The sequence below is a fragment of the Barbus barbus genome, assembly GCF_936440315.1.
Source record: "Barbus barbus genome assembly, chromosome: 10".
Classification (NCBI taxonomy): Eukaryota; Metazoa; Chordata; class Actinopteri; order Cypriniformes; family Cyprinidae; genus Barbus; species Barbus barbus.
This window is the reverse complement of record NC_136738.1, coordinates 30904094-30917600: the sequence shown is the minus strand read 5'-3', so window position 1 is coordinate 30917600 and position 13507 is coordinate 30904094. Positions and strand designations below refer to the sequence as shown.

At 33.3% G+C, this 13507-nt stretch overlaps 1 protein-coding gene across 3 annotated transcripts in view; it reads right to left on the bottom strand.

The window, feature by feature from the left end:
* The window catches only part of LOC306876467 (RNA-binding motif, single-stranded-interacting protein 1-like), a 58484-nt gene that overhangs the window by 12258 nt on the left and 32719 nt on the right, over positions 1-13507 (bottom strand). For all 3 annotated transcript variants that reach the window (XM_079427649.1, XM_079427651.1, XM_079427650.1), the window contains exons 5-8: positions 7037-7194; positions 5395-5474; positions 2900-3015; positions 828-877 (exon numbers count right to left, since the gene is read on the bottom strand). In XM_079427649.1, the coding sequence (XP_079283775.1) occupies positions 828-877; positions 2900-3015; positions 5395-5474; positions 7037-7194 (404 nt within the window). The remainder of the gene's footprint in view (positions 1-827; positions 878-2899; positions 3016-5394; positions 5475-7036; positions 7195-13507) is intronic.

Sequence of the window (13507 nt, the reverse complement as noted above, 5' to 3'; positions counted from 1 at the left end):
TGACAGGTTGTAAATAAAGCATGATAAACTTGAGTATGATTAAGCTGCATTCTAAAATATCTTATGTAATTATATAAATATAATCCATTCCATACTGAAAAGTATTAATAAGTACTTGATTATTTCACTCAATATGTGTGTGAACTGGGCATTTTCAAGTATTTGCAGTACAAATCTGTAGATAAATCTCTTTCTAGGGTTGTTATTGTTAACTACAACTATTAAAACTAAAATTGTTCTTATTAATTGAAAAAAAGCTGAAAATAATTAAATGAAAAATGTAAAGTTTTAAAAATTTGTTGCCTTGGCAACTAACTGAAATATATTAAAAAATAAAATAAAATATACCCTTTAAGAAAAATTAAAGTTGAAAATAATGAAACTAAATATTTAAAACTTTTAAAAAATGTTGCTTTGGCAACTAAAAAACAAACAAATAAAATAAAATACAGTTGGAAATATAAAATTTAATGACTGGATGTTCCCAAATAAAAATACTAAAAATGAATCAAATTACTAAAATTTACTAAAATTAAACTACATTTAAAATTTAACGAAACTACTAAAATTTAATTTAAAATAAAGCTGAATTAAAATAATCAAACTAAAATTTAAACCTAAGAAATTTGAAATGCAGAAGCATTAAAATTGCTAAAATAGAAATAACAAAAATAAATAAAGCACATAAAACAAACAAAACATGAACTAAAATTAAAATGAAAATAAAAAATATAAAAATAAAAGCTAAAATACTGATAAATACTACAATAGTGTATAAATAATGCTACAATAACACTGGCTCTTTCTCAGCTCTCGTTGTCTCGTACCCATTTTGCATAGCAGCTGTGGTGGGGTCATACGTGAGTGTCATGCCAGCCTATGAGAGAAAGAGAGAGAAATAAAACATAATTATACACTATCCAACTCAAAGCTGCTTTTGAAGTGTTGAAAATGAAGTCAAAAGTGTTGTGCCACTTTTAGCTTGTGAATCATGTGAACCTGAGCAGAAATGACGTTAGTTTAAAAGTTAGTGAAGAGAAAAGCTCCTGCAGCATATCAGCACAGATACAGACGTGCTTTGATATTTTGTTACCTAATACAATGAAATCCTGTCATTAAGTGTGGCGCAAGTATCTTTTTGTGGCTACTGTACTTGTCAAATAACATAAACCTGAAAACAAATGACACTACAGCTTTCCCCTCCGGTCTGTAGCTAAATGTTTAATGCTGTCACAGCCATTTCAACATATGGAAAAGCTTTTAATATTTCAGAATCCGACACGTCTGTCCAGTCAAATTCGGCGACATGCGTGGATAAAACCTGTGAAACTGCATAAGGTTTAATGAAATTATCTAGCGTGACAGAAAACCCATCGTGCTTTAATTACATGCCGTCTACGACCTTCTCTCTGTGTGGCTTGTGCATGATGAGGTGAAATAATGAAAGGTAATTTTCATTAGAAAAAACACAGCATTGACTCAATTAAGTGATGTGATGTGATACATTTTACTTCTGATTTTCTTTATGAATGGTCATGTGACACAGGAATAGGACTCCCTCTGCTCCAAAACCAAGGCTATACAGGCTGTATTTTAAGGCATCATATCTAAAGACTGTTAATGCTTTGTTTTTATCTATTGCAATCCCAGAATACATTGTGACAAAATCAACTGAATAGCAGATAAAGCAAAAGAAATGTTGATTATAAATATGACTAATTCAATAATTCATTAAATATATATATAATTTAGTGGTCAAACGATTAATCGCATCCAAAATAAAAGTTTTTGTTCACATAATATATGAGTGTACTGTGTTTATTTATTATGTATATACAAATACACACACATGCATGCATATATTAGGAAAAATATGCTGTTTATATATTAAATGTATATATGTAAATATTTTTTAAATATATACTGTATGTGTTTGTATTCATATATACATAAATATACACAGTACACTCATATATTATGTAAACAAAAACCTTTATTTTGGATGCGATTAATCGTTTGACAGCACTAATATAATTGTATTTTTGAGTTTAGTTTGATCACTGCTCTTTGGGACTAGTTAATGACTAATTAAAAACAAATCTCAGAATGCTGTTGATTCTAAATATGAATAATTGAATCCTGAAATTTACTGATCAAAATAAAATAAACGAGTGTAATACTTCATAAATAACAGAATAATAAAAATGAAATAAATAAATAATATACAATAATAGAAAAAATGTAGTACATAAAAACTGGTCACCAGAAACGAAAGCAACATTTCTTTATGAACAGAATGCAATGTGATCAAATCACTTCAAGATGGCAGACAAAGCAAAAGAAATGTTGATTATAAATATGATTTAATTCTGTTCTGAAGAGTAAAATAAAATAACCTAAAAGAAAACAAAAATAAAATTATTATATTAATACTGATCAAATCATTTCAAGATGTCAGACAAACCAAAAGAACCACGGATTATAAAAACAATTAATTCCATCTCAAAGAGTAGTGATCAAAACATTTACAGCTTTACCCAATATCTGTGTGTGCTAAGGATTTTTAGACTAAAATCTTCTGGAATGACCTCTCCCGGCACAAATCAGTCACTTATAAAGGTACATTTCAGTTCCCTAGGTTTGGGAACAGCACGAGTGTCATGATGGGAAATGACAGGTGACTAAGCAGTTTACACACACACACATCTCAGTATCACTTCTGTGGTTCACGTAATATATGACTGTACTGGTGTAGCTTGTATAAACACACACACCCCCAAAGCCACACACAGCCCTGCTGTCCATGTGTTCACTAACAAAGCTGTGGCAGGTGATATATGGCCACAGAAAGCGATACAGACACATAACATGGTGGAGAGAGCAAAAGAGCAGTACTCACAAGTCTGGTCTCTCCGTCTCTGGCCCAGGCTCGTCCGTTCTGCACATATTTATTTTGACTCTGACGCTTCTTCTGGCCTCCGTCCGCAAACTTGCACAGCAAGGGTTCTGACGGGGCTGCAGACACACACATGGACTCTCAGCGTGACGTTGACTGCTCGCTCAGACAGCAGAGCTGAGCGCTCTGACCAAAACCAGCATAATGTGACAGTAGAAATGGCTTGAGATTTTGTTAAACCCCTGCAGAAGTGCTTTATGTTATTTAGTGCATCAAACATGGAGGGAAAATACAGAGCAGGAGCATTTTAGAAACGACTTTCCTTTTGGATGACATCACAAATGCCTCTTATTTTTAAGCCCCTCCCCCTCTCACTCAATTCTGGTACTGTATATAAAGTCAACTTCTCACAATCCGATCACTTCCTGATAGTGATGCACAATATATCAGCACCATGTCCGGCGAATATGGCCATTGATTGATTTAATTTGTTTCTGCTTATTTTAAGATTTAAGATTCATTATCTAGCACTAACTTAAAGTGATAACGACAAAGATTTAACCCTTTAAGAGCAAAAACGTCTGAAGATTTTAGTGTTACATGACCTGCTCTTAAGGAAAGTGCTTTAGTAAGTTATTCCGCCACATAAGAAGAAAATCATGCTTTGGTAAATCATAATTATGAGATTAAAAAGCTATAATTAGGAGATCATTTGTAATTATGCCTTTTTGGCAATTTTGACTTTTTATCTCTGAACTATGACTAAGAATATCATAATTCTCATAATTATGGCTGTCATAATTTGGATTTTTTGACAAAAATGACTGGTTTTAACTTATAAATTGTGATCTTATAATGTCATAATTTTGACATTTAATCTCATAATTATAACCTTTTATCTCATAATTATAAGCTTTTGATGTCCTAATTATGAAAATTATGATTTTTTTTCTTGTGTGGTAGAAACGTTTTTATTATTATTATTTTTTAGACTTACAATATCTCCCATTGATTGGTTTTCAGCCACAACATCTACTGTCCTAATTCTGACTTCGTCAGTAATTTGTAATTATGACTTTTCATCTCATAATTTCATTTTTTTATGTCCAAAGTATGTCATAATTTCAGTTTTTTTTAGTGGGGTTTTTTCTTATGTGGTGGAAAATGTCCAAATAATAATTTTATCATGTTTTATTAAGTTATGTCTTTTTAACAAATCCACTCTATTTACAATATCTTCCATTTATTGGTTATCAGCCATAACATTTTGACTTTTTGACGGGATTATGACTTTCTATCTCATAATTATGACTTTTTATTTCATTACTGTAACTTTTTGTCATAATTATGAAATTTTATTTCATAATTATGACTTATGTGGAGGAAATGTTTTTTTCATATTTTAATTTAGTTTTATTGTGTTTTATTAAGTTATGTTTTCTGTGTCTTTCACAATATCTGCTAATTACTGGCTTTCGGCCATAAAATCTAAATAATTACAATATCAGCCACAGTTTCAGTTTCAGTTTCATGGAACATCCCTAATTTCTGTCACATAAAACCCAGTATTTTTCCACACTGGATAGCAATGTTGCATGAAAACCCACCCCATCTAATTATGGGGGTGCAATGGGATGCACACATTGACTTTAATGCTGCAAATTGCGATGTTGCTTTGCTGCTAGATGAGCAGACTTGTTCTGTGATATATTTTCAACTTTGTTGCACATGTAAATGTAAGTGTGACTCTTTCTACTACAGCCTAAACGGCCCAGCAAAATCTCCACCAATTATATGCCGTCATCTCAAGACCCTCTGAGGCTATTTGGCCCCATCCACAATGACTTTCCCACAATGCTTGGAGAACAGGCATCTAATTTGGACGCTGTCTTCTTATAATCCCCTTCCTTCCTTTCTGACATGGTCAGTGGAGACTATTTCAGTCTAATAATCCAATTAAAATGCTTAGAGAGGCCAAGCCAGGCCAGCAAGAGAAAATTAGCACACATTGCTTTCACTTGAGCCCCAAACGAGCCTCCGCTAATCAATAAGCTGCATCGTGCTCCTCCCAGCTCTGTAATTTCAGCATTTTGTGCAGCGAGTCTAAATCTACATTCGTGCGAAAGCTGTTTGGTATGGCTGAACGGTTGCACCACATGCCCGAAAGCCTGTTTCCATTTAGACCCCATCCGAGGAGAATCATTACCAGAGAATGAATGAATGTGCTCGAACACAGCAGCGTTGTGTCTTTATGCTCAAACAAAACACACATTAAAGGAGTAGTTCAACCCAAAAAATGACAATTCAATCATTTACTCCGATTACATGGAGAAAAGTGGCAAGGATATCCTTCAGAAATGTACCCTCTCCTTTTATGGAAGAGAGAAAGTCATACAGGTTTGGAAACAACATGAGGGTAAGTGAACGCTGACATATTATAATTTTTTCCATGAACTACTGCATTAAAGTAGATGTTAAGCATGCAGACGCACACTTACCCATAACTCCAGCTGGTGTTTTGAGAAATTTCCCGTTGAAGTGAGAGATGACAGCGTCACATTTCTCCGTCGACTCCATCCTAAAGAAACAGATTACCGGTTTAAAGGTTTACACATTTCACTCTCGGTTTGAGTATAAAACACCTTTCCCATCACATGCACCAGCTGTCGATGTTGAGAAACATGTTAAAGTCATATGAAGAATATCTAGGGGATTTTGCATTACATAAAGCATAATGCACTCATTTGAATGCATTTAATTTAGGCTGGTCATATAGTGTCATGATCCTTATTTTTCTTAACCTGACAAAGATATTTTAACAGCATCTCTCATTTAAACTTCAGTTAGAGTTGGTAAGTTTGATTCATTTCAGTGAATCGGTTCAAAACTCAGATTCAATGATTCATGCGTGCACTCAAACATGTCTCTGCATGGTATTTTTATGCATTAAAATGTTTAGCAAAAATATATGTAGTTAAATATTGCTGTTAATTTTCATATTTTGTTATATCCGTGCATATAAATCTGTTTGGAAAACCAGTTTGGATCATTGTAATCAATTTCAGAGTAAATACAGAGATTTGTACTGAATATCATCAAAATGTGGCACAAAACTGACATTTTCATAAATGTTTAGATATGCCGAGCTAGAAAACCATTGTTTTGACAATCTACTTTGTGTTTATTATTAAAAACAATTTTCATTATTTACATTTATATTGTTGTTATTTCAAAAATGACTTTCGAAACATATGTCTGACTATACAGGATTAACCCTTGTGTTAGTACAGTCAAGTAATCAAAAATGGTAAAAAAATGTAATTTTAGTGAATGTTTAGATTGCAGAGCTATGAAAATCATAAGTTTTGCCAATGCATTCAGTGTTTATCATTAAAAACAGTTTTCATAGTTTATATTTCTATCATTGTAATTTGAAAATGTACTTCACGAAACATATTTATCTGATTAAATAAACTAGTTTAGTTTTATTTAAGGGGTTTTTCACTCAAATTTGCAGGAATAACCCTTAGGTTAGTACAATCAAGTCATCCAAAGAGGGTAGAAATTGAAATATTCGTGAATGTTTAGATATGCAGAGCTATGAAAGCATAACGACAAGTTTTGCCAATGCGTTTTCATTATTCTGTTGTTGTTTGAAAATTGATCATGAATTTATCGGTTTATCATGATAATCTCTTTTCAGTTTTCATATTTATGTCACTGATATTTGAAAACGTACTTCACACATTCAGCTGATTAGATGAACCAGTTCAGATTTCTTTGAGTGTTTTTTTCACTCAAGTGCGTGAGAATAACGTTTAGGTTAGGACAATCAAGTTTTTACTTGTCATAAATTTACAAAGAGAAGTTCAGAGAGTTCAGTTTCCTGGCTTTGCAGTGCTGATATGTCAGATACACAGCTATATTTTCAAGGAACTGGCTGGCACTAAGAATCATGGGAAGGTCTGAAGTGTTTGTGTTGCGGCGGGCAGAACGCCAGGGGCTTTCCAGGACGCCTGATTCCCTGACGGACGCTGCAGTCTTGAACCACGGTTGTGACATTGAGGGGAATTCACAAAGAATGATAGCGTGACAACAGGAGTTGATCTGGTTATTCGGGGTCACATACTAGAACCTCACCTTGCAAATCCAACCCCTCGGCTGGCCCCGTTGGTGTCCCGCAGGACGCGAGTGGAGACGACCTGTCCGAAGGGCTTCAGCATGGCCTCTAACTCCTGTTCATCCATGGTCAGCGGCAGGTTAGATATGTACAGGTTAGTGGGGTCCTGCTCTTGTTGCTGTCGGGAGAGAAAAAGTAACAAAAACAGTGAACTTTTTGCCATTTTCTTGGTGAAAAGTGACTGATCAATAGCATCACAATGAGCTTAACTCATACTGAACCTGGAACATTTGTGTACAGAAGAATAATTGCTGTTGTTTTTAGCACAGGTAGGTTACACACCTGTAAAAACACCTCAGATCTTATCGTTCAGTTCATTCACACACTGCCAGTTTTGTCAGTTTATACACACTTTATCAGTTAACGGAAGAACACCTGGAGATCACTGACCATCCACACCTGCCAGTCAATAATCGGCCTGTTTCAAAACCTAGTGAGCTGGATGTACCAGCAAATACATAATATAATTACATAATATAAATCACAGCCAATCAGAACCCAGTGCACCATGGGACCAATAGAATCCAAGCAACCAATAACATTTCCTGTCATAATAATGCATAATAGGCAATCTAGGCATTTGTTAATTAGACTAAATTTATATACATACTACATTTTTATATAGGCTTCATATCTTTTTTGGGAATTGAGTATACTAATATAACCAGCATAATAAGCACAAATATTAATCATATATATATAAATACTTAATATTTATTTTTTAGTATTTAATATAGACCTAATATATAATAGTGTAATATAATATATTTAATAATATTATTATATGTAATATTTATTTATTATATATCTGCAAAATACAGACCTAAATGTACACACACAGATATTTTTTTGTCTAATATACACAAAAAATATTAAAATATAAACAAAATATTATATTTGTGAAACTCACTTATTTTGTCTAATTCATTATGGAATGGTAAATATCACACACACACGCATATTTTATATTTGAGAACCTTTTTCACTAATTTTGTCTAATGCATTATGGGATTGCAATCTCTGCAAATGATGCCTTCAATGCTGCCTAGCTTTGTGTCAATGCCTTAAAATGCTGTCTAGGTAGGCAGCTCACTAGGTTTTAGTAAAACTGCGAATGAAGACAATATCTAAATACTTACATGGTACAGGTGAATTAAATTCATAAAAGAGGTTAAAGTGAAAGCATGTCACCCTCTCCGGACTCGCCAGCTAATAAAGGGTGAGCATTAATATTGATGAGCAGCTCATTTGCATGCGGCTCTCGACCACCCCCCCATCATCCAAGCGGTGAAACCTCGACTGATTTCCTGCCGTAGTTTCCCTTACATCAGCAGAAACGGAAAGCCAAACAGGCAGAGCGTGAGAGAGAGACTCTCTCCGGGGACAAAAGGGCCGCTACATTAATATTCATTAACATCCTATTGCGTTCAATCTCCACCCCTAAGAGATGGAGGAAAAATCAGCAGAACAAAGAGAAGACAAGGGAGAGGCGGGATTGGATTACTAAAGTAATACGCTGACAGAAAAAAATCAGCATAGTGCCATTAGGAAACAATGGCAGAGGGCCGGTGTTCAGCTGTCGAACCATCATGGGGAACTGATGCAAGAGCAAACAGGCGCTGGAAATCCTAGAGAGTCGTCAAACACGATGTTTAAAAAAATATTAGCTATTAGAAATGATAATGTTCATAACTAAACACTGAAGGACGAACGCTGAAGCTAATAGCGGCTGTTTTATGGGCCCGTTTTTAAATGGCAGATAAATTCCTGATGTACTTGGCTTGCTCCAGAGGGAGAACTAAAACGCTGGCATGGTTTTAAACAGACTTATCCTGAGCAGAGACACATACCGGTGCTAGCCCTGCTCAGCAGGGTCGGGTTACAGCAGCCATACGCAAACATGGATTAAAATGTACTACCTGACTAAAATATGCAAAATTGAATTTTAAAAATGCATTTAATGCTGGGATGTATTCAACTATTCAAAAGTGACAGTAAAGACATTTACTTTGTTACAAAAAAAATCTATTTCATATAAATGTTGCTCTTATGAACTTTCAATTCATCAAAAATTCCTGAAAATAAAAATATTCCATGGCTTCCACAAAAATATGAAGCAGCAGAACTGTTTTCAACATTGATAATCAGAAATGCTTCTTGAGCAGCAAATCAGTATATTAGAATGATTTCTGAAGGATCATGTGACACTGAAGACTGGAGTAATGATGCTAAAAATACAGCTTTGATCACAGGAATAAATTACATTTTACAATATATTACAATAGAAAACATTTATTTTAAATTGCAATAATATTTCACAATATTTTACTGTATTTTTGATCAAATAAATGCAGCCTGGGTGAGCAGAATAGTTTTTTCTTGTACCAACCAAATATATATAACACATGTAAGTATATATTAATATTAAATATATATAATATTTGGATATAAAAATTCAAAAATAAAATGTGCGCATTTTATAGACAAATATAAATTAATTATTAATTTCTTCATAAATCTTACATTTTTGTTATATAAAAATAAACTGGATTAGTTGCAGGGTTTCTTTTTTTTAATCATTGATATACTATTATAGTTATTGTTAATATTGTGATTTAAACTTTTTTTTTTTTTTTTACATTTTCTGTTTTCACTTTAATACGAGTAAAAGTCTAGCAACTGTATTGTTTGCCATTTTTAAATATATCTATATAGCTTTTATTATTTTTAGTTATTTTAGTACTTTAAGTTAAACTAAATGAAAATGAGTAATATTGCCATGGCAACTTGTATTTTATTTTTTATTTTTTTCAGTTAATTTTCTTTTTTTCCCCAAGTAACAAAAATGTTCCAATGTTCTATTTGTTCCAAGTGTGCATCATTTCCAAAATTCCATTCTTTCATGACATTTTTATGACTATTATTCAAAAATGCGCTCTAAAAAAATAAAACAATATACATGCTACACCTAGGTTAAGTAATGCAGGGCTGGTGGATCTGGCCTCAGATTACCAGACAGAGCGAGGCTGCGCAGACATGGAAATCAGCTCAGTGCTGGAACGTTCTGACACTGAGCTGCTTCAGGCACGCAATGCTGAATTACATCTCTCAGGTCAGGCATTAAGAGCTTTACGCTGATATCAGTGTACAGATGCTGAGAAAAGCGGAGCTTTTCCCTTTACATCAATCTCACACATGCACATCCCTATCAGCTGATTACATTAGATGCCAAATATCAATTTCCAGCAAAAAAACGCAACATAAATCAGTGAATCTTCAAAGAAATCAAGTGTGAAATATTCCACTAGACTAGTATGAACTAAAATAGCAGTGCAGCAAACATTGGTATCTGTGTGTGGGCTTGCATGTGTGTCACCTGCTAACAATTTACTCAACACGAACCATGTGACTTCGACAGAAAAAGCACACAATGTGTGTGTGTGGAGTAAGTGCGTGTCAGACACAGATGGTACGAGAGAAAGTGAGAGAAAAAAAACTAAGTGTATATGTGTGAACGAGAACGCATGGGCATACGTGAGAGTAACAGCATCCCAATTTTACTATTCCTGCAGTATATAGTATACATGCTGTGCTCAATATATATCTATATGCACAGAATATCTGGATGACCTACTATGCAAAAATGTGCAGTACACAAGAGAAAACACAATGTGCAATGCAATGTGCTCAGCTTGACATTATCTTTAAAGCAATAGTTCACACAAAAATGAAAAATTGCTGTTTACGTTAAAAGTTCTCACTCTGAACCCTTTCAAGATGTAGATGAGTTTGTTTCTTCATCAGATTTGGAGAAATGTAGCTTGCATCACGTGCTCCGCAATGGATGCTCTGCAGTGAATGGGTGCCGTCAGAATGAGAGTCCAAACAGCTGATAAAAACATCACAATAATCCACACCACTCCAGTCCATCAATTAACATGTTGTGAAGTGAAAAGCTATGTGTTTGTAAGAAACAATTCCATCATTAAGGCATTTTTTAACTTCAAACTGTTGTTTCTGGCTAAAATATGAGTCCATAATCCATAATATTGCTTCCTCCAGTGAAAGTCTATCTCCTGTTGTCTCTCACATCACAATCACCCACATATTTGTTTAGAGCAGTTTTGGACTGTTTTTCTTGTAAGACAAGACAAAACGACTTTTTCCGCAGAGAAAGCAATATTATGGATAGAGGACTCATATTTTAGCCCGAAACATCAGTTTAAAGTTTAAAAATGCCTAAATGATGATTTTGTTTCTCACAAACATGCAGCGTTTGGCTTATCAAACATTAATTGAGGTACTGGAGTGGTGTGGGTTACTTGTGGATTATTGTGATGTTTTTATCAGCTGTTTGGACTCTCATTCTGACGGCACCCATTCACTGCAGAGCATCCATTGGCGCTGCATTTCTCCAAATCTGATGAAGAAACAAACTCATCTACATCTTGGATGGGTGAGTACATTTTCAGCAAATTTTCATTTTTGGGTGAACTATTCTTTAAAGTCTCTTTCTTGACTCAATATTTGATTAATATACCAAAATAATACTGTTTTTCCGCTAAATTTGATCTAAAATGCAATTTTTGATATGATAGCTGTAAATTAAACATGCAACGTCATGAAATCATGTGACAGCAATGCAGTATAAGACCGTTTAAAGACTTTGTGTTCTATGTGTCACATACATATTTTTAAAACAGTAGGAAGTATAAATTACATTCTTAAAAATAAGTCAGTTTTTCCATTGCAAACAAAGCCAGAGTACAGGGTTCAGACACAGTGCCATGTCACCAGGTTACTCCAGGAGCTTCCTGTCTGAGATATTAATGTCTAACCATCGGTTTATATCATAAACAAGGTGAAAGGAAGATACATCCAAGGACAACAAGCCAAAATGTCTGTGGCAGAACGAGAGCATGACAAATGCACACCTCTCGTCCATTTCTAATGCACTGTGCATGAAGGAAGAGAGACAAAACTTCCATTTTTTAGGTGAACCATTTCTTTAAGACAAAGCCTTATTTAAAAATATAACTGAACTGTTATTTTCAGCCATAAAAACCCTGTCAGTGCTGATACGGTTTAACATTTCCATGTCCCACCCAGTTGTGCCCCTTAAAATCTGCAATTCTGTTTTAATTATGCACTTCCCCTTTAAAAAAACATGCATGCAAACTCTGATGCTCTGTTGCTTTACAGATTTATTGGTGAACTGTCACAAAAGACCAAGAATAACAAGTCAGGGCAATGCTATTTCAGTAACATTGATATACTATTATAGTTTTTTCTTTTTTTTTTTAATATTTTGAGTTTTTAAAATGTATTTTATATTCTCACATAGTCTTAGTAATTTTGTTATTAGCTTTTGTCATTTTTATTGATGTATTTTGAGTTATTTTAGTACTTCCAGTTAAACTAAACAAAAATGAGAAATGTTGTCTTATTAACTATCTGAAATAAAACATTTTATATATATTTTATTTCAAGTAACAAAAATATTTTTTATGGTTTTGGTTTTATTTAACTATATACCACTATAACAATAACCCTAAACCTCAAACTCAAACTAAAGTCAATATGAGTTCTTTGCATTTCTTCAACAAAAAACTCCAGGCACATCTAACAAAACATATTATATTTAATTGGAAATAAATCTGGGGTAAGAAGGCGTGAGGACCTTAAAATGCAGTGTATGCAGGCAGCTCACTAGATTTGAGAGCAATGAGACACACCCTGACCGAGGATTTTATAGGGCCTGATCGTCAAGGCTTCAGACAAGCCGTCACCATGACGACCTCCAATTATTTACTTCCTTTTCGTCAGCGCAGAAATGCAAACCACACAACTGCAACTCAACACAAATGCAGCATCTCTGCCTTTTATATATACATTGTGCATTATGGTATTATTTTCATTACAACTGAGAGCATTTTATCTCAAGTTCTGCCAAAACAAATTCAAAAGTTTTTTTTATTTTACCATTATTCACAATAGAGATTTCTAGTATTAATAATGAGCTTAATTAATTAATATATATTTTTTTTTTTTTTTTTTTTTTTTTTTTATAATATCCAGTAATAAAATGTTTCTGGTGTTTTTTTACTGGCTGCAAAATATCTTAATGATCACAATTTTCTTTATAGAACAAACCAATTCTAATATCATTTGTAGCGCCATAAAAAAAATGTGCATTAATATATTATTGTAATTACTTCTCAGTGCATTTTTTTATCATTTTATTTATATTATTGTATTAATTTATTAGAATTTATCCCAAATTCTACCAAACATTTAAATTTTTTAAAATCTTCTTTTTTATTATTGCTATTTTATTAGCAAAATATATTTTTTTATTAGCATTAACAAGTTCAATAATTATTGTTTTCTTTTTTTTAATTATTCCCAGTAATAAAATATTTTTGGTTATA